Below are 27,746 nucleotides of genomic sequence, written 5' to 3'. Positions count from 1 at the left end.
TTATCACGCAACGTAAATCCCCTGTTAGAAAGTTCAATCTGACACAGTATTTAACTCCTTTCGGGTGGACACACATGTGAAAGAAAGACATCTACTTCATTCTTTATAATGACCCGCAGTGGGTGTAAGTTGTGTGGCAGGTAATGGGCTATTGTCATCTCCCAGGCATCCACAAATGACACCTTGATGCCCTCAAACATCTTTCTCATCACTAAGTCGAGTTGATAGGAATACCAGTCGCTGTTGTAGAGGCTGACATCTTGTGGAAGGGCCTGGACATTGGCGGTCTTTATTACAACCAGTGTGTCTGGACTCCTATCCAGCAGACGTAGGATTGACCTGCGGATGTTCTGGAGCCTTCGGATGTACACCTCAACTGGGAAAGTGTTGAAATGACACCATATGGTGAGGGCTATCACTGTGTTCTTTCCTCCTTTAATCTCATCCAGTTTGTTTGCAATGAATGGCAGATCCTGACTGGAAATGGGGGCGATTCGGATGGGTTTGCCATGGGCATAATAATCCACTTTGATCTGGTTGTATATGTCCAAAGCAAGATGAGGGCCAGTATTCTTAGAATTGCCGAGATCAAACTTTCTTAGACCTAAAACAGAAGATGTTACATCATTTAACTTGATGCTGAATCATAATTCTGTAGATAATAATTAACAGGCATGGAATAGACAAATCACTTGGAAACTCAAAATTAGAGAATCTCCCATCTCTCAAGTTATGCTAGCCAGGCCAGCGGTTCCCAATCTTTTCAGTAACACGGCGTAACTGAGGGAAACAATCCCACGGCACATCCGCCTTTCCCAGCTAAATTGATCGCTCATAAATGTCACATTGGATTATTTAGATCACATCCATATCTCCAGGAGTGCAGAAAAAGCATCATTTATATACCCAATTTCTTATTTTCATAGAATCCCTACAGTGCAGAAGGAGGCCATTCGGCCATTGAGTCTGCACCGACCACAATCCACCCAGGCCCTATTCCCGCAACCCAACATATTTATCCTACTAATCTCCTGACACTAGGGTCAATTTAGCATGGCCAATCCACCTAACCCGCACATCTTTGGACTGTGGGTGGAAACCCACGCAGACACGGGAGAGAATGCGCAAACTCCACACAGACAGTGACCCGAGGCCGCAATCGAACCCGGGTCCCTGGTGCTGTGAGGCAGCAGTGCTAACCACTGTGCCACCGTACTGCCCTACATTTTATCAAAGCAAAGGGGATATTGTACAATATGTTGACGCTAGAGTTTGCGATGGGAATGTGAGAGAGGACGTGTGTCACCAATTCTGGACCAACTGAAGCTTGAAGGATAGAAAAGAGGAAAGCTTTGAGGAGAGATCTTTTAAAAATCAATCCAGAAGGTTATAAAAACATAGGTTAAGCCTGTAGCAAAGCGGATTGATGGGCAGTAGCGCTTAACATTCCTTACTTGCCTAAGCAAACGGGTGCAATAAAAGGGCAGCACGGTGGCACAGTGGTTAGCACTGCTGCCTCACAGCGACAGGGACCTGGGTTCAATTCCGGCCTCGGGTCACTGTCTGACGCACATTCTCCCTGTGTCTGTGTGGTTTGCCTCTGGGTGCTCCAGTTTTCTCCCACAGTCCAAAGATGCGTGGGTTAGGTTGATTGGCCATGCTAAATTGACCCTAGTGTCGGGGGGGGGGATTAGCAATGAATAGGGCCTGGGTGCAAACTAGAATCATAGAATCCTACAGTGCAGAAGAAGGACATTCGGTCCATCGAGTCTGCGCCAACCACAATCCCACCCAGGTGCTATCTCCATAACCCCAAGCATTTACACTAGCTAGATGGACCGAATGACCTCCTTCTGCACTGTAGGGATTTTACGAAGAGAACAAAGGAAAATTCTGGCGTCCTGATGTCATTGTGTGGCCAGTAAAGGTAACCAGTTGGTTGGTTGCTTCAGCAAGCACTCCATGTTCCAGTATATTGGGGATTCTCATCTGTGTGTGTGTGTGTTTGTGTGTGTGTGCTGTGATCCTGGGTCTCCATTTGTCCCTTAAGTTCTAACATCAGCCACTTGGGGCCCGAACCATCCCTGGGGCTGTCCAGTTGAACCTGGATTTGAAGCATTTCTTAGTTAGTTGTCCTCAGGCAGAAACCCCTTTCAAACCCTTTTTCCAGCTTCACTTGAGAGCTACTACTTTGCATAAAGCATCTTCAATAAATAAATTCACTTTACACATAAAAAAACTGCCCAGTACCTTGCAGCGCTCTCTAACAGGTGTTTGCAGCCCATGTGTCAATTGGATTAGGGTCTAAACTCTCTTATTATAAAGCTGGGCTTGATCTCTCAATCTTACACAGACGGTCCACACAGTGTCATCAGCAATTAGCACAAATCCCTGCAGCCTGAATGAGAACCACAGTGAAAGAACAAAGGACATTTCACACATAGTTTTCATGACATAGCACTTCCCATTCTCTGCAAATGACCTCAAATTCCTCTGACATATGGGTCCCCTTGGCCACTTTTACCTTCCTGTCCTGGTAAGATTGTGCAATTTGATAGACGGCCTTTTGGCTAAGATCAAGCCCAAAATGGAATGCAATGCCTTACCTTGTCACCCAGGATCTAGCTTGTCTCTCTTGTGGGGACCATGTATTGGGTTCAATTGGAATGTGAATCTGTTTCTTGCAGCAAGCAAGGAGGTGGATTTTGGGTTTGATCGGTCCACTCTGAGCATTGGCTTTGTAACTTTTGATATAAATTAGCATCTATTTAGGATAAGGAGCCACAGCCGACAGTTGTGTGCGGATTATTCAGTGCTCGAGGGTGGGATAACAAAGCAAATCAAGTTCAACTTGTTTTGGGTAGCACTTTAAGCTTGTATTACTTGTGAAACATGGGCACGCTATGATTAATGGCTTTCTGAACCAGCCCCCAGCAAGTCAGTGAAAAAGATACAAAAGTCTGAGATCACGTACCAACCAACTCAAGAACAGCTTCTTCCCTGCAGCCATCAGACTTTTGAGTGGACCTACCTCGTTTTAAGCTGATCCTTGTCTGCACCCTAAGCTATGACTGTAACACTACATTCTGTACTCTCTCCTTTCTTTCTCCCCTATGTACTCTATGAACAGTATGCTTTGGCTGTAGAGCACACAGGAAACAATACTTTTCACTGTATACGAATACACCATGTGACAATAATAAATCAAAGCAAATGAATTCAAAGGCAGGGCAAAAAGAGGCAGTCGAGGTTTCATTCTCCATTAGTATTAATGAAGCTCTGAGTCCACCAGACTGGGTGTGATGGGGGAGAGGGGCAGAAATTTTGCAAGCACATTTCTTGCCAAAGCCTTTAATTGGTGATTGAAGAGTACTTCAGATTCCACAAGAGAAATCAAGAGGGGGGAGCCAATTGCACGTTTTGTGACTGTATTGAAATTACCTGTGGAATATTGAGAATTTGGGACAGATTTGTCTCTGCTCTATGCAGCGAAGCAATGCTAACCAATAGTAACCTTACTCTGAAAAAGACCACGGAAATTACTATTTCAATGGAACTAGCTGCAAAGGAAGCTAAAATTTAAAGTGTATTTATTAGTAGGCTTACATTAACATTGCAGTGAAGTTACTGTGAAAATCCCCCAGACGCCACACTCGGGCACCTGTTCGGGTATACTGAGGGAGAATTCAGCATGGCCAATGCACCTAACCAGCATGTCTTTTGGACTGTGGGAGGAAACCGGAGCACCTGGAGGAAACCCACGCAGACATGGGGAGAACATGCAGACTCCACACAGACAGTGATCCAAGCTAGGAATCGAACCCTGGTCCCTGGAGCTGCGAGGCAGCAGTGCTAACCACTGTGACACTGTGCCGCCCAGCAATTGAGTTGAGACAACTAGCAAGACCTTGGTGGTGTTGAACATGTTGAAAGAGAAATCAAAACACACAAATAAATTGTAGGTAAACTTTCCAGTCAACTACCAAAAAACACTCAAGAAAGTGAGAAAGCTCTTTGAATTAACAAGATCACTATCACTTTTGAGCTACTGATATTTAAGTTTGCCAACAGGAACTACCACACTCAAAACTCAGCTCCTGTGAACAGAGTTCATCACCCACATACTCAGAAACCACCTACAAGGCAACAACAGCAGCTCCCTAAACAGAGTAGTCCAAAGAATGTGTCCACTGTGAATCATAGAATCCTACAGTACAGAAGGAGGCCATTTGGCCCATCAAGTCTGCACCAATCACAATCCCATGCAGGCTCTATCCTCACAACCCCATGCATTTATCCTAGATAGCCCCCCTGACACTAAGGGGCAATTTAGCATGGCCAATTCACCTAACCCACATATCTTTGGACTGTGGGAGGAACCGGAGCACCCGGAGGAAACCCACGCAGACACGGGGAGAATGTGCAAACTCCACACAGACAGTGACCCGAGCCGGAAATCGAACCCGGGTCTCTAGCGCTGTGAGGCAGCAGTGCTAACCACTGTGCTGCGGTGTGGTGGTACTTACCCACACCAGATTGTGTCCTGCTGCTGGTAAACGGCACAAAGCTTGTGGACAACTCAGTCATTTTGCTCCTGTTTGTTGCTTATCAGCGAATTCAATTACTAATAATAATACTATCAGAAGGCTGCCACATTAGAACACCACAGCAAAAGGGGAAGATAATGTAGCCACTGCAGAAGCAGATAACCCTGAATGTATTTTTGTGCTCTCTTTCAGACATAGTGGCCAGCCATGTGTGGCGAAGAACATTAACTGCTCAGACGTAGATTATCTCAGATACAGGGGCATTTGCCAATGTCTTGGGAGACAAAAACTTCAGGATTGCTCCATCCTCTGCAAACCAGGAAATATGAACAATTCCCCTACAACAGTGAGAAGCCACTGAAAGTTCCTGGGGCTTTGGAAATACCGGTCTCATTCAAAGAGACTGGAATGTTAGAATGTAACCGGTGACAACTTTTGCATTGGATGTAATGTGATCAATGATAACAAGCTGTAAGGGTCAGCTGACCCAGTGAACCATGGAACCAATTACAGAATAATGTAATAGTCAGCTGACCAGCTGACTCACTATAAATAAGAGCCTGTGTGGGATTGTGGGGAGCTTGGAGTGGCCCAGGGTGAGGCCCCAAGTTTGGAGTAATGACGTTTCTTTATTAAACCCTTCCTTTGATTTATAAGTTGGAGTAAGTTTTGTTATATTTTTATTGTCTGCATTCGAAGAGTTCCTTCCGAGGAAACATGGAATAAATGCTATGTCCATATCTGGAGAAAATGACACGGGGATCAGTTTCCACACAGCAACAGATCAGCACACGATTGCAATCACATACACAATTCCAACACATGTTAACAATAATCTTAAATCGTAAAAATGAGCATTTCACTGGTATCAGCAAACTGAAGTGTTGCATGTGAGCTGAATGTAGTCGCTAAGGTACCCAGTGACACATCCACATCATTTCCTAACAGAAAGCAAACAGAGAAGGAACATTAATGCCTACTTGACATTATTGAGGAAGTTGGGGATGAGCTGACTACTTGACTCTCACTCCTACAAGTTGTCAAGAAACCCAAGGATAAGAACTGTACCCAATCAGCCCATGGTTGCAAAGCTCAAAGCACAGCATCCAGCATTAGATGTGATTCTGCGACTAGACAACATTAACTAAATAATCCTCAATGTGTTAAAATTTACGCTGACGACATATTATTGTCGGCGAGGCTCACAGAGTGGCGCATTTGTGTGTAGTGGAAACTACATATATTAAAACACAGGGCCCTGTTCTCTGCAGAGACAATAGAAATGGACGCACATTATTCTGAAGAAGTCACACAAATGCAAAACATTATCTCTGCTTCTCTCCCTCCAGATGCTGGGAGACCTGCTGAGTTTTTCCAGCATTTTCTGATTCTATGTACACACTTTGCACCTGTTTCAGCTAAATAAAATAAGCGATTGCCATTCGCTGGTTCATTCCTCAGGGCAATGCTTGATGTGGGATCTTCTATATGGTTTGCCCAGTTAAAAGGCTTGATTTTAAGATATTTCTGCCTAATGTAACTAATTGTGCTATGCTTTAAGCTAACTTAAGCTAATTTGGCCACATCAGCTTGGAATTCTGGGTCCAGTCTAGAGACTTATCTGCATTCTCTGAAAGTACAATGTAAGGTAAACAAGCTTGCACATGGCCACAAAAGCCAGTTTTTACTGCAGCTGGAGACTGCTTGTACCCAGCTTTTAATAATATAATTATTCAGTTATATTGTAGACACAGATCTCTGTTTAGTTAGTTCGATCCAGACTCTGTTTTGAGTTGTTCGATCCAGCGCTGGCTTCTGGCTGCTCTCTCTCCCTCTCTCTCTTTCTCTCACTCTTAAGTAATCCTTATTTCGCTTTCTGTAAAATGCTTATAAAAGACGCTTAAATAAAGGAGTATTTACTTTGGACCAGTCATGCTCAAGTTTATTCTGAAGAAATAAACGAACCCTTCAATTCTGGTGCCCGAACAGTGACACAAGGATCCCACACTTGACCATTCAGCATTAAGCTGGCTGAGTCAGCTTTTCAAAGAATGTTTGGCAGTTGGCTGTCAGTAAACATTGACTGGTACATTCTCATTCCAAAGCCTTTACCAATCAGAATTCACTTCCAATCAATCAGCACTCTCTTCTCATACAGAATAAAGTAGTAATTTCCCCTGACATTGGTATTCTTGTGAATGGCCTGCTGAGTGAAACACCAAAGGCTTCAACAATATGTCTTTTTTCAGCAGTACTTTCCTTCCCTGCATTCTTGAAATCTTCTGAGTTATGAGTTGTACCTATCCCTGCACTTCAGAGTATGGCTAACAGGTGATGAACTAGATGGATCGAGATGATATTCCAACCACATACTAGGACAAGCACTCGTGAATCCCAAAAAAGGTAACGTAACGATATAGCTGGGGCCTAATAAGCACTTGCAACACTTGGAAAGGTCAGATTGCAGCCCTCTCCCTGGGATTGCAACATGGTTCCCTCCCTTCAACATTTGCAATTCCATTGGCCTTTTTCCGCACAGGAGCTGTGGTCCAGTGCACCATTTGAGTTTGCTGCAACGTTTCTGGATCTACAATGGAATGCTGCAACACTCACAGCAAAGGAATCCAGTCTTTCCATTGCCGAGCTGTAATCTGCCTAATTTTACTTCAGTACTTATCACCTTTGCTTGTTTGCCATGAAAATAATATTGATGTGGAATTTTTACTGGGAATAACCTTGAATCCAAAGGCATGAATGTCAAGAATGGATGAAAACGGCCTTTAGCTCCCTCCAGTAAAACATTTCCCCTGCAGAATTTTCCATTTCCCAGCACATTAAGGTGCATTAGAAATCATAGAAATCATAGAAACCCTACAGTACAGAAAGAGGCCATTCGGCCCATCGAGTCTGCACCGACCACAATCCCACCCAGGCCCTACCCCCATATTCCTACACATTTTGTGTAGAAATCCTAACCTGTGTATTCACATTCAGGGAAGAATAATTTTCCTGGGCACGACACAAAACTGGATAAGTAATTCATAAGGAAGATTATATCAAAAAACATATTAGAAAAAGCTAAACTTAACCTGGTACAAAGTCTGTCAAATATTCAAACCATTGGCGTATAGTGGAATCTCCAAATATATGAACTTTTTTTCCACGGAGACAGTCTGTTATACTTGCAGGTCTGTTAAAGCGCTGAATGTTACAGCTCGTTGACATCCATTGGTCCTGGTAATAAAATCCAGATGGCAAAAGCAGAGGCTTCCCGGGGACACATTTTCCGAGACCGGGGCCTGAAAATACAGAGAAAAGTATTTAAATACACAAAAACCATTGCCGTCAGTCTGAAATATCTGTCAGCCAAGGTTTTTCCCAATTGGTCAATCACAATGTCTGGAAAATCCCAAGAGGTCTTCGATAGTTACCAGAGACAGACAGAAACGTAAGAGGGAAAAAGTTAAGTGGCCATACTGCTAGAAAAATTCTTCCATTTCTGCAGTGACCAAAGCATAAGAGAAAATATTAAGTCCTGGCAATGGTGCACAGAAGGAGCACAACGTCATTCCCTGGTCAGAGAGGAACATTCAATGATGAAAGGTGAGAAAACCTGGCTTCCTGAGTCTTGAAAGGAACTGATCACTAGAGAGTGACACAAGATATATACAGATCCCTGAAGACTTAAGCACAATATTTAGACTGACACTACAGGGCGTCACAGAGGGAATGCTGCATTGTTGGAGGTGCTATCTTTTACATGAACATTTAACCAATGTCCCATCTATACTTGCAGACAGTATAAAATATCCCATGGTGTTATTTGTAAATGGTAGATAGGAGTTCTCTCCAGTGTCCTTCACCCAAAATCAGTAAAGCGATTATGTTGTCGTTACTGCGTTGCTGTTGGTGGGACTATTGCGACGTACAAATCAGCTGCCACTCTTCCTGACATTACATTACAGAAGCGGCCACATTGTAAAGGTAATTGTAAATTGCTTTGGGACATCAGGAGGTCATGAAAGTAATTTTTCATTTTAAAATAGAATGTGGAATTTGTGCGTTATTGCAAGTTAAATGACAACGGAAGGACATGGAAACAAAGATACTAACTGGCAAAAGGCAGCTTCAGCACTAACGATACAAAGCACATTCTGTACAAAGTGTGATTAAAAAGGCCCAGCTGGGTCTTGTGGGCAGAATTTGTGGTATCATTGATAAGGCTGTGATATGGGATCACTATGGAAGGATGAGGGAAAAGGCTCAAAGAGCATTCCTCGTGATTGTGACATTGATTGATGCAATAAACTGAGCAAAATAAATTGGGAAGTTACCATGTTCCATTCTGAGGAATCAGCCAATCGTTACCTGGACCAAAGACAGGGAGAATCGGAAATGAATCATCCAAAGTTTCCACTCCTAGCAGACATGTAGTGACCCCAAAAAACAAATATGATTGTGGACAATAGGTAAGATTGGCAGCAGCAAAGAAGGCATCGGGCCCAGAGCTTACTAACCACTGGCATCACATGTAAAACATGGTCCATTGTGTGAACTGCTTGAGCATTTCTGTAATTTATGGAATAATATCCCAAAATAAGTCACATTCTTTTCGAAAGGAAAGAAGAAAGGGCAGTGTTGTAGTCTTGAGTTTGCACAAGATACATCCTTAATGTTAACAATATTTTTCATAAGTGAACCCTGCCACACTGATATTCTGTGGAGAATTTTTTGTTACAGAGAACAAAGAAAAGTACAGTACAGGAACAGGCACTTAAATAACTCATCTCTATCTGATTAAACAAGAGTCTGAACAATAACACTAAGAACAGGCTGGGTGAAGGTACAAAGCTGTGAATGATGCAAAGAACTCTTGTTTGTGTCTCCTATTTTTCAGAAGACGGGTCACTAATCACTCTCGTGAGAAGTCAACTGTAAATCCATTTTGTGCCTTATTTACCACTTTTCAACTACCTCCCTGAAGCCCTTACAGCTGAATCCTGCACCCCAACCTCCTGCAACGGCAACAAGTGGTAGCAACTAATCTAAACAAATTTACATATTAACATATGCACAGAACGTGAAGATATGTGATGGGACCTATGTTTGTCTTGCGCTAAAACCCCTATTAAAAATGCAGCACACTTGAGTTACTTTTGTTGTGGGATATTCACCACTCAGAGTCAGATTTAAAGATTCAACATGCAGTTTATTGGACAAAGCTTTGGGAGAAGCGCTGGGCTCTCCGCAGTGCATGCAGTCACCTTCTCAACTTTAAAATGGCAGTTGAGCATCTTTTATACATTTTCAAATAATGGACGAGTACGGACATTAGCCGTTAGCACATCGTTATACATAGAGTCGATACATTTATGCATTTATGCCCCCCTTTAACGACTGATCTCGTTACAAAAACTCATTGTTTTGGTTCTTCTTTATCTCAAGCTAAGGTGCCTCAAGGTCTGATTTATTTCCTGCAGTAATTTAGACACTAACAGGATTTAACTCATTGTGCAATGTCTGTGCCCAAGTCAGCACATCTTAATGTCTTTTCCCAGAGTCCATTTTGTGCCAGGTAACCATCTTGTATCCTTTAATTTTGAGTTTACTCCAACACTTTGCAACTTCAACCTTATCTCTCTGAAGTCAGCGTAACTGATCAAGCCTCATGTATTGGCATTTTTACACTACATGTACAGGAAGGTTTCATTATATATCTGACTTAATAAAGAGTATTACTCAAAACTTTTCAGCATTTCAAAGTCCTGGAACTTCATTAAGAGGTAAAAGATGCTATCCTCAAACATCTCAGTATCAGAGTAACAGGGCACAAGGGCCATGAGCAGTGAATTTCAGCTCCATCGACTACTGAATCTGGCAAGGTGAAATACGAAGGCCCTCAAGTGACCGTATTGACTTTTAGTCTGGTTTGCGCAGCCGCGCCTCATGTTGGAAAGGGTGTTAACCACAAACTTTCACAGTGGACAGATTGTGATCTCAAACAACCACCCAGCACCATGAGAGATGCCACCACAAGCACAATTTAAAGTACCAGTCATTCAACTTACAGGTGAGGTATTTTCCAATTGCTGTTGCTGTAGCAAAGATTGTGAAGTAGAGCAGGGCGTTTTGCAGGAGGAGTTCTGGTAACTTACTGGATTTGGGGGTGTTGCCCAGTTTTAAGCTGCTGATCTGTTTGAAATCTATCCCATTTAGTCCCACACAACACAATGGAGGGTATCCTCAATGTGAATGCAGGGCTGCATCTCCACAAGGACAACGTGCTGGTCACTCCTACCAATAGTCTCCTGGATTGATGCATCCGTGACAGGTAGATTGCATGTTAGAGACCATGTTAGCTTTTCCCTCTTGTTGGCTCCTTTACTACCTGTTGCAGACCCAATCTAACAGCTATGTCCTTTAGGACCAGTCCAGCTTGGTCCATGGTAGCACTACCCAGCCAATCTTGGTGATGGACATTGATGTTCCCCACCCGGAGTACATTTCCAGAAGGAAACTTTCCAGAAGGCATTGGACAAGGTGCCGCACCAAAGACTGCTGCATTAGATGAAAGTGCACGGTGTTACGGGTAATGTATTAGCATGGATAGGGGATTGGTTAACTAACAGAAAGCAAAGAGTGGGGGTAAATGGGTGTTTTTCTGGTTGGCGATCAGTGACTAGTGGTGTGCCTCAGGGATCAGTGTTGGGACCACAATTGTTTACAATTTACATAGATGATTTGGAGTTGGGGACTAAGTGTAGTGGGTCAAAATTCACAGATGACACTAAGATGAGTGGCAGAGCAAAGTGTGCAGAGGACGCTGAAAGTCTGCAAAGGGATATAGATAGTCTAAGTGAGTGCGCAAGGGTCTGGCAGATGGAGTACAATGTTGGTAAATGTGAGGTCATCCATTTTGGTAGGAATAACAGCAAAATGGATTATTATTTAAATGGTAAAAAATTGCAGCATGCTGCTGTGCAGAGGGACCTGGGTGTCCTTGTGCATGAGTCACAAAAAGTTGGTTTGCAGATGCAGCAGGTAATTAAGAAGTCAAATGGAATTTTGTCCTTCATTGATACAGGGATAGAGTTTGAAAACAGCGAGGTTATGTTGCAGCTGTATAAGGTGCTGGTGAGGCCACACCTGGAGTACTGTGTACAGTTTTGGTCTCCTTACTTGAGAAAGGATATACTGGCACTGGAGGGGGTGCAGAGGAGATTCACTAGGTTGATTCTGGAGTTGAGAGGGTTGGCTTATGAGGAGAGACTGAGTAGACTGGGGCTATATTATTGGAATTCAGAAGAATGAGGGGAGATCTTATAAAAACATATAGGATTATGAAGGGAATAGATAAGATAGAAGCAAGAAAGTTGTTTCCACTGGCAGGTGAAACCAAAACTAGGGGGCATGGCCTCAAAATGAGGGGGAGCAGATATAGGACTCAGTTGAGGAGGAATGTCTTCACCCAAAGGGTTGTGGATCTGTGGAATTCCCTGCCCAGTGAAGCAGTGAAGGCTATCTCATTGAATGTTTTTAAGGCAAGGATAGAGAAATTTTTGAACAGTAAAGGAATTAAGGGTTATGGTGAGTGGGCGGGTAAGTGGAGCTGAGTCCACAAAAAGATCAGCCATGATCTTATTGAATGGCGGAGCAGACTCGAGGGGCCAGATGGCCTACTCCTGCTCCTAGTTCATATGTTCTTACATTCTGCACTCTTGTCACCCTCAGTGCCGCCTCCAAGTGGTGTTCAACTTGGAGGAGTGTTGATTCATCAGCTGAGGGGCTACAGTATGTGGTGACCAGCAGGTAGTTTCCTTGGTCATGCCATGAGATTTTACAGATTCCTGAGCCAATGTAAAGGACTCCCAGGGCAATTTCTTCCTGACTGTACACCACTGTGCTGCCATTTCTGGTGGGTCTGTCCTGCTAATGGGACAGGATATACGCAGGGATAGTGCTGACTGTCTGAGACAAGATATGAATGTGTTAGTGTGACTGTGTCAGGTTGTTGCTTGGCTGGTTAGTGGGACAGCTCTCCCAATTCTGGTACAAGCTCTCAGATGTTGGCAAGGAGGACAGGGCTTTGTGTGCCATTGTCATTTCAATGTCTAGGTCAGGGTCAGGTGGTCGATCTGATTTAATTCCTTCGTTTAGACTTCATAGCAGTTTGATCCAACTGAGTGGCTTGCTAAGTCATTTCACAGGACAGTTAGGACACGACCACATTGCTGTGTGTCTGGAGTCACATGTAGGCCTGGCCAGGTAAGGACAGGGGATTTCCTCATCTAAAGAACATTCAGGATTACCATCATCTTCTTCCCAATATCCAGTCAATTTCTCTCACTAACAGAAGATATAAAGGATCTGGGTGGCTCCATTGATATGATTGGCAACATGAAGCTGGCAACTGTGATTCAATGGAAATCTAAACAGGCCCACCCTCCTGTTCTATGATTTGAAAGATGCCAACATGTTGCTGCTGTGCCAATGAGAACAAATAGTTCACTGTTCTGTCGCTGCTAAAATCTTCCCCTTTTATAGCAAGCTCCAGCTTTGGAGTTTAATATAGTATCTGTAGCAAAGAACAACTCCAACGTTCGTCTGACTTGTCCTCTCACACGCTAAACCTCTATTGTGCCAGTCATTGTCATAGTTTCCATTTCTCTTACCTGTTTGAGGTGAAGGCTTTACGATCACACAACCGGCACCATTGGGTAATATAGGCTTCTTGATATTGACCCCACTGAAAATAGAATCATATTGTTTGTTAAACAATTGTATCCATGAATTGTAACAAATGAATCATAGAATCATCCAGTGCAGAAGAGGTCCATCAGCCTCTTGAAAATGTCATATGGCAAAAAAATTAAGCATACAGAGACAGATCTTGTCCTTTGGAAGCACAGTTAGCAAATCAGCCCTCCCAGAGCCCTTAGCCATGACGTACTCAGGGCTGTCTCCTTTGTCTATGATAACCCAAGGAGGAATTTTATTTCCCTCAGCCTGATGAACAAAAGACAAAGTGACGCACGTTCCCCGATATACAACCCTTGTCTATTTCATGCTGCAATTCTCTTGGATGGGAAGCACTTGCCCGATTCAATCCTGAAATTTTGTTATGATCCCCATGGCAACTGAAAGTTTTTTTTTGAAAAGTGCAAACTTCCAGTTAATAGTTTAAGGGATGGCCTGACAAGATTTCACATTTTAAAGCTTGCTGAAACAGCAGACTAAAAGTAGTAATGACTAGACATTGGCCCATAACTTCCTGGCTCCCCAGGGTCAGATTTTAGGGGCTACCCCAAAGGTAAAGGGGAAATCCCTTAAGTAGTTCCCAGATAAGGGTTTACACAGTATTTGTCCAGACGCGCTAACTTTCCCTGCACAACTGCGCTGCTCTGGGAACCATCCGACAAAGCAACTTAAATTGTCAACTTTGGATGGTTACACAAATAGTTAATGGAACAAATAAAACCACTTCTAACTTCAGCGTAACTATTTATGACACCCTACATGGGACACTGCCCACCCTCCAGGTTTAGCACCTTCCCCAGGGTATTCCAAACTCCACATCATAAACCCCACCCCCAACCCGGGAGTCCCCCACCCCACCGATCTTCAGCCGCACGGGAATCCCACCCTCTCCCCAACCCACCAACCTCACCCCGCAAACAGCAGGTCTAATTCTAAATCCTTCAAACACTTTTCATTTCAGCAGACCATCACTTTGCAACACAAGTTGGAATATATGATCCAGTATTTTGTCAGCAACTTATACTTTCCATTGCAGAACAGAATTTTCTGTTTTTATGTTTAACATAATTGAGAAACCCACTTCGCAGATACATTGTCCCTTGAGTAGGCAATCGGTATTCCTGGACACAATCCAAAATGATTCTTAGCTTCTAACGGGTTACTTCTGTTTTTTTTCTTTCCATCCTGGTAACTTTCAACCTCAGAAATGTCTTTCATGCTAAGGGTTTTTCGCTGGATTCTCTCTCTCCAGCACAAGCTAGGCAAATCTTCCAGCCTCATTTTAAATCCTCAAATTAGTAAAGCCTAAAGAAAACACACTTTTAAGGGAAGTATTGCATTTATTTCTGCTGCCAGGTCTTACATTTTACAACACTACAAGGTGCAAAATAGATGGCAGTCAACATGTTCCAGATTGGAAATACCAGGATTGGCTAGGGACAGGGCATCTAAAGTAATGTAATCTGTATCAGTGAGGAAAACTGGGAATGATGGCAGAGAGGCGAAGTGCCTCCATCAGAAGGCTATAACTCAATGCTAGAGATTTCCTTCTTTTCTAACATTTGTACCATGTTAGCAAGATGAATCCTTCATTTTTTTGTAGAATGTAGATGATCTCACAAGGGATAATTATCTATGTAACATCTAATGAGAAAACTATCCAAAGGTAGGGAAGTCTAAAACTAAAGGGCATAGGTTTATGGTGAGAGGGGAGAGATACAAAAGTGTCTGGAGGGGTAATTTTTTCACACAGAGGGTGGGGAGTGTCTGGAACAAGCTACCAGAGGTAGTAGTAGAGGCGGGTACAATTTTGTCTTTTAAAAAGCATTTAGATAGTTACATGGATAAGATGGGTATAGAGGGATATGGGCCAAATGCGGGCAATTGAGATTAGCTTAGGGGTTTTAAAAAAAAGGGCAGCATGGACAAGTTGGGCCGAAGGGCCTGTTTCCATGCTGTAAACCTCTATGACTCTATGACTATAACTGTTTTCAGTTCACCCCTTATATAAAATTTCTCCTAAATAGCTGATAAATACAATTCCATATCCACTGCTGCCACAAGAGCCCTGTGTTTCTGCAGACTCAGATTTAACCCCTTTCTGCCGGCATTCAGTGCAAAAATGTATTTTGTGTAATTTGAGGAAAATGCCATGAAACAGAAATCGTCAAAAGAAGTTTGAACCATTTTATTGCAGAAGGTACTCTAAGGGAAGGCTTTAGAGTACGTGCCTGCTTCAGGTGGACAGTCTGATGATTATGACACAGTGAAAACTGTGTTCTCAATGCGTGAGTTAGTGCCAGAAGTTAACAGACAGAAAATTAAGGAAGAAACAGGGGCAGACTTTTGTGGAACCTGCTGGGAAAAGGAAATTATATTTGAAATGTGACACAGATTGATGAAGATGGAACAAGACTTTGAAAATCTTAGAGAAGTGATGCTAGTGGAAGAATTTAAAAATAGTATCCCTCAGGGAATAAGGTCCTACCTGGAAGATCACAAAGTTTCTAAGGTAATTGAGGCTGCCAATGACTACAAGTTGCCTGATAAACATGTTCGCAATAGCGTTTGCTTGTCATCTCACAGAGGAACAAGGCAAATAAGGAATCAACTCAAAATGAAGAACATGACCAGAAGAGAGAAAGAGACCCTCTGCAGATGAGTAAGAGAGATAGTCCAGAGGTTGGGGTTCATTCAAGCTTATCAACATATTACCGTTATCACAAAAAAGGACATTTTGAAAGCTGAATGTTGGAAATTTAAAAGTCAGCCGTGTGAGGTTGCATATGTCTCCTTCACAAAATACTGCGTGGCTGGCTAAGAACGATGGCAAACCTGTAGGTTATCCTGTATTCACAACAAGAATGGGAGAGGGTGTAGGAAATTATGGTAAAGTTTATTTATTAGTCACATTAACACTGCAACGAAGTTATTGCAAAATTCCCCTAGTCGCCACACGCCGGCACCTGTTTGTGTCAATACACCTAACCAGCATGCCTTTCAGACTGTGGGAGGAAACCGGAGCACCTGGAGGAAACCCACGCAGAGAGAACATGCAAACTCCGCACAGGCAGTGACCCAAGGCAGGAATCGAACCCAGGCCCCTGATGCTGTGAGGCAGCGGTGCTAACCACTGTGCCACCGTGCCGCCTGGTAGCTTCCCGTCTGCTGAAGCAGGAAAGCTAATTGTTATCCCTGGAGATATGGGATCAGCACAATCTCTGATACTGGCAGATAACAGAAAATTGCTAAATAAAATATATCTTTAGATGGGGTGCATCGATGGAAATTTGTTTGTACAGAGTCATTTTAAAATATGGCATAATTTCAAGTCCTGCAATGGAGGGGTTATTCATCAATTGCAATTGATGATGTAAATTTTTCATTCGGAAATGAGTTGGCAGTGAATACGTTATTGCTGTCTCCAGTGATTTCAGCAATTCCTTTTGAGGTTTCAAAACCAAAGTCAGTCAGAAAAAAGTTGTGTGTTTTTAAACAATCAATGCATTTCTGTAACCACGCTCCAATAATTACTGTTTCAACTGAAGATGTGTCCAAAGAGTCAGAAACTGAGACTGTGAATTTGAATAAGACATTGTAGCATCAGGCTGAAATTAAGTCAATGGCAACAGGAGACGAATTAACAATACATGGGGGACATACGCAAGGTGTGGGAAAGACTGGAGGACAAAAAGCAAAATGAAATGAAACAAACTGTGAACCTGCCATGATAAAAATATCAAAAATTCTTTCGGCTGAGCATTGACATAATCTTACGGAGGTTCTTAAAGCGGCTGAAGATATTGCTCGGCAGAGAAATGAAATGCTTGTACAGAATGTGGCAGTGTGAAAGTAGCATCCTCGAGAAAAGAACACTGAAGGATTGAACCATGAAAACACACTGAAAGATAAAAGTGTCCCTGAATTTAAACAGGATGAGGTGAATTCAATTATTCTGCAGCACAATTCAGATGTTGGGCTGGTGGAGATTTTCTTGCTACCAAATAAACCTGTTGGACTTTAACCTGGTGTTGTGAGACTTCTTCTGGAGATTTTCTTCACAGATTTGGACATTTAGGAGATACAGGAAGTGAGGGGAATGGAGATCAGGGGGTCAAACCTGAACAGAGCATTTCAGGGGCTGTATTGAAAAGTGGAAATGCTGATGACAATTTAGTGTCTGACTTTGAAGAAAATAAAGGAAGTTACTGAATGCAGAGGATGAGAATTGGTCTGACCAAAAACTTCTCCTTGGATTCCAATTTGCAGCAATCAGTATCCAGACATTAGACAGTTTGCCAGTGGTCAGCAATGTTGTTTGTGACAAGGCTAACCAGAACAAATGAATTGTGAAGCTTTTCTGTCCATCAATAATTCTAGCTCAGGATCTAGAGTACAGACAATGCAATATAGATTTTAAAAAAGTAACATGCAGGATGCAACACCATGGTGCAATCTTTTAACCAAGGACATGGAAACAACATGCTGGGTGGGATTTTTTGACCGCCCTTGCCCCAAGGCTGGAAATTCCCACCTGAGGTCAATGAACCTTTGCATGGTCCGCCCCCGTTCGCTATGATTCCCATGGCGGACAGGATGGGAAAATTCCGCCCACAGAGTACTCAAAATGAAAAAGGAGATCTTTTCTGGAGATTGTTCAGATGTGAATCTGCCTATAGTGGAAAAAACTCTCATCTGCAAGATTGCTGGGTCTTCGAGAACTCACGGTGTAAGGTTTGGAAAATTTTGATTGTTTTAATTACCTTTTTGATTTTTAACGATCTTTTACGCCAAGGGCAATTAGCATCTCACGATGGTTAACGCTGTACAAAAGTAGTTTGTGAGAGTTTGCATGTGCAAAGTCACGTAAAGGGGAAATGTACCTAGACAGCTGGGCAATGTGGACTGGGTACTTGCTAAAATTAATGAACGTGGGTAAAACCCCCTCGCCTGAAACTCCGTGTTGGAGTAAAGGTCATGTTAGGAGTGATCTGATGAATATTAATGGATTGATATATTTTAAAGTAACATTCTTTCAAGGGATGCTTTTTGGAAAAGACGTGCTTACGCTAGTGGATAATTATGCTCTGTACTGTGTACCATTACACTACATTTTGCTTAAGCTGTACACCTCACATCCGAAATTATGTTCACTACACTAAGAAATGTAATTTTAGATGCAGTGTTTGAAGAATTTGTGAATGGTAGGACGTGTGCTGATATTTACAATTGTAGCTGTTAACATGAAAGACAATGAAATGGTGGAATGGAAAACAGGAGTCATTGATTGTTGATCAACTATTGTCCTTTGTTGAGTATTGCATAATTACTTAATGAATATTAATTGATTCATAAAATACCTGTTGTCCTATCTATAGTAGGTTAAATTGAGGCCAGCTACACAAGTAGGACTTTAAAGCTTAAATTGTGACATTTGGGTGATGGTTACAGTTTAAGTCAGGCTTGTTGAACATGCGGTCCATAGACCAGATGTGGCCAGTGAAGCTTCCCAATGTGGCCTCCAGATTCAGTTTTCAAAATACTGCGAAATGGAGTGGAAGGTCCTGAGTGACACTTCTCCTCCCCATTCTTCTCCCATATCATGAGTGGACCTACCCCGCAGCAAATGTGGGAGGCAAGCATTCTGTGATTGAAGTAACAACAACATTGATGGGAGCAAGTGTGCACTGGAATAAAAAGGTATTTGGGAAGTGTGGGTGGTGGAGGAGGCGGGGAGGTGAGGGGAGAGAGAGATAGAGAGAGAGAGAGAGAGAGAGAGGTAGTGAGAGAGGGGTTGGCTTCTGGGCTGGATGTGTGGAGGAGGAAGGCATGGCCAGGTTGGGATGGGTGAGTAAGGAAGACACTGCTAGGCCGGGCTGTGCCAGAAGGTGCTATATGCGATGGTGCAGACAGAGGGTGGTGAGGGTGAAGAGACTCACTGCTCGGTGGTGTGGGGAGAGGAGGAGAAAGAGAGAGAGAAAAGGTGTGCAAGAGAAAAAGAGAGCGTGAGAGAGTATGTGGGAGTGAGTGAGTGAGAGGGTGAGGTGAGTGAGTGAGGTGAGTGAGTGAGGTGAGTGAGTGAGTGAGAGAGTATGAGTGAGTGAGTGAAAGAGTATGTGAGAGTGAGTGAGTGAGGTGAGTGAGTGAGTGAGTGAGTGAAGTGGAGTGAGTGAATGAGTGAGTGAGTGAGGTGGAGTGAGTGAATGAGCGAGTGAGTGAGTGAGGTGGAGTGAGTGAATGAGTGAGTGAATGAGTGAGTGAATGAGTGAGTGAGTGAGAGAGTATGTGAGAGTGAATGAGTGAATGAATGAGTGAGTGAGTGCAAGAGAATGAATAAATGTGGGAGCAAGTGTTGGAGAGTGAATAAGTGAGCGGGAGAATGAAAGCGAGTGAGTATAGGAAAGAGAGAGAAAGAGAATGAGCATGTGTGGGAGAGGAAGTGAATGAGTGTGGGAAAGATGTTTTTATAATTTGCTTTGCAGGACAGTTATACTTCAGAATGTCTCTTTAAACCTAAGGGCAACACAAGTTCTGAATTGGGGGGGTGGTGATTAAACTAACTCTTCCTGGAGGCAGGCCCATGTGACCTGGTTGTCATAAGGAAAGACACCCAAACCAAATTCTATTGAAAATCAAGCATCATTTTTTAACAACTTGACAGTGAGAGAGAGAGCTGATGTTTTGGAGAAAGGGACACAGAAGGTGGAACTTTCCCGTCCCACCTGTCATGGGAATCGTAGCGGGCGGGACACGGGCAATGCAAAGGTCCGGTGACCTTGGGCGGGGTTTTCCGACCTTGGGGTGAATGCAGTGGGAAAATCTCACCCAGAGACTCAGAAAGAGAGGAAGAAATTACTGCTACATGGAGTAGTAGCAACTACAGCTGTGACAAGCAGGGTGAACTGCTTTAACTACATTACCAATGGGCAAGAATGCTTATACAAGTTGGTATTCTGTTTGAAAGGAAGGGGATATGGCAGAACTTCCAAAGATTTAAGGAAAAAAGGGTCATTGAGGTGGGCCTTTCTGGTGGAAGCCTGTTCTTGAATGTTCAGATCGAATGGAATGACTTTGAAAAGATTTGATCTGGTGTAGTAGGGAGAAGTTAACCTGCTGGAAGTAAGAATACCTTGGGATTTATTGCTAACCATTAACCAGAAGTACTGTGCACAGCAAGAGGAATTGAAAGAATAATCTGAATTAAGTTAATTTTTTCATACAGAAGTACCTTTTCTTTAGTTTTGTCTATTAGCTACCTGTTAAGTAGTGTTTGATTTATGCGGATCTTAATTTGTTTGTTACAGTAAATGTCTTAAAACGTGAAATCGTTTCCTGCGATACTTTCCATTGGTCGCTGGGAAATTAAATGTTTATTTAAAAAGGTATCAGCCTCAATGGCATCATGACTCTATTCCCTCTAACCATCTGAAGCTAACGTGCTGCATGAACTGCCCATGCCAGTGCGGCTGTCAACTTGCAGTCTGGTTAATCTGCCAAGATTTTATACGGCATTTCATCTGGCACCTCGCGATTCCTTTCGTATAGTTAGTTTATTTCTGATGTTCACCTGTGGTATTCATGGACACAGTGTTCATATTTTCACATATGTTCAAACAAATCATTAGAAAATTTGCCTTTTTCATCATCAGAAACTTAATCACTGCTAAATCCAGTCCATGTCCAATTTAATCTACAATCGGGCTTTTGATCAAGCTATGTATTACTGTGGAAAGATTAAATCTGGTTTCATTGTTTATAAGTAGTCAAATGAAACTTTTTCTATCTTTGGCCCATATCTTTAGATCCTTGGTAACTATCTTATTAAATAATGGAATGCATACAGTCGGATGTGCTACATTTTGCACTAATCTTTCGATGAGCCAGGTATACTCCACATCAAGCATACCTGCTTCTTTTAGTAGAATTTTAATCTCTGACGAGAAAGGTGCACAAATTGTCTTCGCAGCCTGAAGACAAATTGCTTTTATCCTTTCTGATTCTTTTTGCCTGATATCATTAATACATTTCTAACACTGTGATTAGAAACATCAGGGATTGTGAAGGGGTTGCAATAACATCCTAATTGTGTAAACTGCCAGTTCCAAAAGCAACTGCTCTTTCAGGCTTCATATCCAATTCCATTCGGTTTTTTTTCACAGAAGAAACATAACTGAACATCTATCTCACATCTGTATGAAAGGATTGACTTGTTCCAGCTGTTTCATCACTCCTTTTAGTGACCTCAATGTGCTTTTGACTTGATTTGATTTGATTTATTATTGTCACATGTATTAGCATACAGTGAAAAGTATTGTTTCTTGCGCGCTATACAGACAGCATACCATCCATAGAGAAGGAAATGAGAGGGTGCAGAATGTACTGCTACAGTCATAGCTAGGGTGTAGAGAAAAATCAACTTAATGCAAGGTAGGTCCATTCAAAAGTCTGATGGCAGCAGGGAAGAAACTGTTCTTGAGTCAGTTGGTACGTGATCTCAGACTTTTGTATCTTTTTCCCCAAGGAAGAAGGTGGAAGAGAGAATGTCCGGGGTGCGTGGGGTCCTTAATTACTCTGGCTGCTTTGCCGAGGCAGCGGGAAGTGTAGACAGAGTCAATGGATGGGAGGCTGGTTTGCGTGATGGGTTGGGCTACATTCACGACCTTTTGTAGTTTCTTGTGGTCTTGGGCAGAGCTGTTATCTCCAACCTAAACATTCATACTCCCTAACCTTAAACAATCCTCACTACTGAAAGAATCTAGATAACACTTTAACCAATTTGTTCCACACATTGTCGGGATGCACCCTCTAAGACATCACAGTTAAAGGAATCCCCGACTAGTACACTCATCACCAGACTGAAGCTTCTTATGACTAGTACAGTTCCTTTAGACTGATGATTAGCATCATCCTTAGCTTCTGAATGTCATGTGTCATTTCAAGAACCCTACTGTTCAGCTGTGGGCAGATTGTTGCATGATATTTTGAATCACATCTGAAGCGCCTATGGACTATTAGAGTCATACAGTGCAGAAGGATGCCATTCGGCCCATCGAGCCTGCACCGACAACAATCCCACCCAGGACCAATCCCTGTCACCTACATATTTACCCTGCTAATCCCCCTAATACTAAGGGGCAATTTAGCATGGCCAATCCACCTAACCTGCACGTCTTTGGACTTTGGAGGAAACTCACGCAGACACGGGGAGAATGTGCATACGTACAGTCACCCAAGACCAGAATTGAACCCGGGTGCCTGGTACTGTGAGGTAGCAGTGCCCCCGTGCCACCCCAACTATTCCTTTGGCATTCCTGGGATACGTTCACCTAGTATCACTGCTCCAATCCCATCATCTGTTGTGGTATCCAAGTCTGCTGAAATTGCCTCCATTTTATTCCTTCAGACTGTCACTCTTTTTTTGCACTGGTGCCTGTCTGTAGTATCTATACGATCTCAAAATGCCACAATTATGAGTCCTCCATCCTTGGAACAATGCAGAATATCTCATCAAGGTGTCTGGAAGTGATTGCTTCCCCAGAGGTTTTCTCAAGACAGCGGACATCTGCTTCAAAAAGGATACCTTTCCGAATACCAAACCTCAGTTAAGTCGAAGACCCTGTCCATAGCATAATCCAACAATTTCAATATGAGCAATGAACCAGGGACCCCCTAAATGAATTCCTTCAATCTTTCAATATTTCAAGTAATCTGTGAAAGTGCCTGATATATTCTTCCATGGACTGACCGCATATCTTTCGAAATGTATTAAACACTGACCATGCCTCATTGGCACCCGATATGTTTTCTTCCTGGTAAGTTATAGTCACAAAACCTAACAGAAGAATTAAACTTTCCTGAGTATCTAACTGATGGACATCCAGCTTATAAAGCACTCAGCTTCTGATTTTTCTTGTGTTCGGAAGTGACAAATCCAAGGTCGTACCTTGTTTTCTCTTTAGTAGGGGCATACCCTGTGTTTACATATCCATTTCATTCTTTCACTGGTCTTAAGACCATAAGATCATAAGACATAGGAGCAGATTGGGCCACTCGGCCCATTGAGTCTGCTCCGCCATTCAACATCGTAAGATTCAGACTCTGAGAACATTGGCAGATATTCATCCCCTGACAATTTACACTTTTTAAAAAGATATCCTTCACAAAAGCTACTCTGATTGTAATCTTCTGTCAAGACTGCAACGTCGGGAAATGGCCCGACTCATAGTCCCTGAACTTCAGAGGAAAATACATCTCCAAGTGTCAGATTTGATCCCTTGTGTATGCTGTATTAGAAGGCCTAGACTGATGATGGTGCTTGAACCAACCTCAGCGCTCTTGGTCTGGTCCAGGTGAAGTCACTCAGGATCCTTCATCCTGATCAATATCCTGCAAAGTTGCTAGATGTGCACATACATGGCAATCTGTGTAAAGACATACTTGGTGGCTCAGACGCTGCCATTAACAAGGGTCACTTAAGGATAGTAATAATGGGTGACTGGCATCTGGGGACCCACATGCCAGCCAACAATCAACAGCTTCAGTGGAGAAGACAATGTTGGTGGAGAATAATAATATCATTCTTCTTACCTAAAGACAATTGAATCTTTGATATTGGGTGGATAGATTAATTCCAATTCTTGGAAACCTTTTGGACAGTTCTAGTAAGATGCCGCATCATGGCTGCAGAATATTAAGTTACCGAGCAAGAATTTACAATTTTCATGAATTTTATCTCTCTCCCTGTCTCCCACTCCTTCTGTACTGCAAAACATTCCCTGTCTGGAAAGTGGACCAATTTCAAGGTATCTGCTAACGATGGCCTTCAGGCATCTCTTTGGAGTGGTCTAGGATGACTCACACTTTTCATTTTCCTTCCACGCTTCCTGCTTATTAAATTTACAGGCACCTCTCTGCCACTCAACAGCTTCTAATCGCTAATTAAATGCTACGACGTGCCCAGAAGTCTCAACGTACATATTTTTAAATTGACATTCCAGCAATAACAGGTTTAGTTCAATGAAGTACATTCATCAATGCCACACGCTCAGCAATGAGCTACTATCCAATGGAGTTTGAATCAGAGATAAGGATATAACACTCAGATATATTATCATTCACAAGCAGCGGAGCGTGAGATTGGTGAATTTACCCTCATCTCAGGGATGTGATGAAAGGAAAGGAGAATGTGAAGTCACATACCTTTGGAAAAAATGTTCTTCTTCTGTCATTAAGAGTTTTTGTTCATAACCTCCCATTGCATGGTTAATTCGAGCTGAACAGGGAAGCTTCTCAGGTTTGTAACAGAACCAGGGCTCCCCGGTGCTGGGGTCAGTAAAGTTACACAGCGGTTTAGTTTGAGGTAAACAGAGATTACACACAGTGCTCTCGGTGGCAGCTCCTGATTTAAAGGTACTTTGAAAATACACTCTCTGTGGCCGTTCCTTGCGTAGCCTTTTAAGTGCTTGGATTCCTTCACTGGGATGAACCAGGGAAACAGACACTTCCACTTTCCCTGGCCAAGATAAATTAAAGTTTATATAGTAAAATCCATTTTGGTTATCTATAACTGTTCCGGCTGAACCAGCTTTTAAATCTGGGCTGTGGATCCGGCCTTGGAGATAGTCACCCCCATATTGCTTTGGGCTTCCTTCAAAATCATTCATTTGCAGCATCACTTGTAACTGATCTCCAACATAGAAAGTCTTTGTAGAATTTAAAATTACAAAGCGAACATGTGCTGGGTCGCTGCTTTTCAGAAAGGTCACAGCAGGGTCAGGTGGACTTGGCCATTGGATCATTTTCATAAGGAACATCCCCTCTGACCTTTCTTCGGGGGTGAAGCTGTGATTCTGGTAGCCACATTGCAACAGTTTGTCTGTCCAAAAAGATGTTTTATTCTGCTTTGGTTGTACATTCGTAGAATAATGCTTTGGAGGTGGGTACCTCTCCCAATTTGCTTCTGTTCCTGAGGTCGATTCTTCCTTGTACTGTGGAAAGGAGCAACTTTATAAAATAATATAATTTAATTTCACGTAAACTTTCTAAAACATGCCGACCTCCAGCCAAAAAAGAAGCAGTGATTTACAAAGGAGATAAAGTTTCCGAGAGTTGTTGAGGATCTTGCTGGATGGAAACAAGTTTGGAATTGTTCAAGGAAGATAGAGCAGAGATTATCTAATAGTGAGGGTGCAGACACGGTTGATGTTCAGGGTGAGAAGGAGAAGATTGAAATCAGAGACATGAAATTGCCAAGTGATAAAAGAAATCAGTGAAAAACACAGGTTTTTCAGTGAGTGTAGGCTGCAAAAGGGGAAAAAAGATTGAGCCAAGAACAAAGGAGACTAAAACAGTCGAACAGGAACAAGCTGAAATATTGACTTTCTAGAATGATCCTATGTGTGCACCTTAAGGAACAAGCTTTGTTTTTTTTTCATTTGTTCAGGGGATATTGCACATCTCTATTTGCCCTTGAACTAAGTGCTGGGCCATTTCAGAGTCAACCAAATTGCTGTGGGTCTAGAGTCACATGTAGGCCAGATCAGGCAAGGGTGGCAGATTTCCTTCCCTAACAGGTATTAATGAACCAGATGGGTTTTAGAATCCCTACAGTGCAGAAGGAGGCCATTCGGCCCATTGAGTAGCACCACCTCTCTGATCGATTGTCTTACCCAGGCCATCTCCCCACCCTATCCCCGTAATCCCACACATTCCCCATGGCTAATCGATTCATTGGACTTTTAATTCCAGATTTTTATTGACTTCAAATTTCACCATCTGCCATTGTGGGATTTGAACCTGGGTCCCAGAGCATTACCCTGGCTCTGGATTACTAGCCCAGTGACAATACCACTACGCCAGTGAAAATCACAGGTCTTTCATTCAGCATAGGCTGCATTAAGGGAAAAAGCAGCAATAAAGATGGAGCAAAAGCTGTTGAAGTGAGAGACAAAGAGCATGAATTAGCCCAAGGCTTGCTGCTTGTGTGAAGCACAGGTACCTCTGCTGGGTCACTCTAGGTGAGGATACCTGCTATACTTATGGAAATTATCCTTGATTTGGGATAAGATCAGCGGATTAAGGCTTCACATTTCCACATTTCTGAGGAACTGAAGCTAAAATGGAATTTCTTTCCCAATATTCCTAAACTCTGCAGATCAGGAACACTCCATGTTGAATCTGTGGTTGGTGCAGAGTTCACTGATCTCAACTGGACAGCATTAAGAACGGAACAATCAACCTCAGCAAATGTGGGTTTAGAAAGGAAAATACCCAATAATCAGCCAGTGCCTCCAACTCTGATTGCCCTCACCTTGCTGGGCGTTGGCATTTCAGCTACAGCCATATTTAACTCTTATCTGAAGTAATCTTTCGTTGCGTAGATGGTCAACATTTACTGCCAAGGCTCAAAGGGTTATTTCAGCAAGAGAACAGCAGCTGCCAGTGGACTGATGTTGCTGCAGGAGGGACAATGGCATCAGGAGAGAGGAAAATAGGATAATGAGTGGTTAAAGTTGGAGAGAAAGAGAAATTTGATAAAAACTACAAACTCCTCCCAAACCAAAAAAAAACATGTTGCTGCCTATTTGTAGCCATCAGCAGACACAGGCATCACATTTTTAAACTCTGCTCCTCCATCCCAGTTTATTAAGAACATCTTGGTTCATTATGAACAATCTGTTTTATCATTCTACGCACCTTCGTGCAATAAAGTTTCAGATTCACCAGCATCAACAATGCCACCAGTAACAACAGACTGAAGAGGAACTGGTGTACAGTCCAGGAATGGGATGAATCTTTTCTTCCTCGTGAATCCATGCTCGGCGCTCACAGTTCGCCAGTGTTATCAATCCATCTGATCAATTCCTGTTCCTTAAATATAACGGCAAAACAAATGAAAAGGTAGACCACAGCTGGAGTGGTATATGTCCACAGTTATGGGCACAACACTGGAATAAAAGATATGCTGAAGTTGGAACAAGTAGATAATGTGTTACCAGGGTTTCTTCTGTCATATTTATGAGGGGAGATTGTATGATCTAAGCTCGTGGGAATGTCACTGACAGGACCAGCATTTATTGCTCTGAATGCATAACCTTTTTTGATTCTTTTATGGGCTGTGAACATTGCAGGCTCAGCCACCATTGATTACCCATCCCTAATTACCCTTGAGAAGGTGATGGTGAGCCGCATTCTTCAACCACTGCAGTCCATATGGTGTAAATACAGCCACAGTTATGTTAGGGAGGGCACTCCAGGATTTTGTCACCATGGTGAGTGGCTTGGAAGGGACATGCAAGTAGTGGTGTTCCCATGCATCTGCTGCCCTTGTCCTTCTAGGTATTAGAGGCCAAGCATTGGATGGTGCTGTCGATGGTGACTTGATAAGTTGCTGCAGTTTGTCTTGTAGATGTTACACACGGCTGCCACTATGTCAGTAGTGGA

The 27,746-nt window shown here is 42.7% G+C and overlaps 1 protein-coding gene across 1 annotated transcript; it reads right to left on the bottom strand.

Annotated features, from left to right (window-relative positions):
• LOC144506188 (NXPE family member 3-like) lies at positions 1-27,119 on the bottom strand. The gene is made up of 5 exons (XM_078232043.1): positions 27,000-27,119; positions 24,504-25,291; positions 13,220-13,293; positions 7,637-7,846; positions 1-604 (listed from the first exon to the last, which is right to left on the bottom strand). The coding sequence occupies exons 1-5, from the start codon at positions 27,117-27,119 to the stop codon at positions 51-53; spliced, it is 1,746 nt and encodes a 581-aa protein (XP_078088169.1). The 3' UTR covers positions 1-50.
• Between the last annotated feature and the right edge of the window lie 627 nt (positions 27,120-27,746).

Source organism: Mustelus asterias, chromosome 17 (genome assembly GCF_964213995.1).
Source record: "Mustelus asterias chromosome 17, sMusAst1.hap1.1, whole genome shotgun sequence".
Lineage (NCBI taxonomy): Eukaryota > Metazoa > Chordata > Chondrichthyes > Carcharhiniformes > Triakidae > Mustelus > Mustelus asterias.
This window is presented reverse-complemented; position numbering and strand designations above follow the sequence as displayed.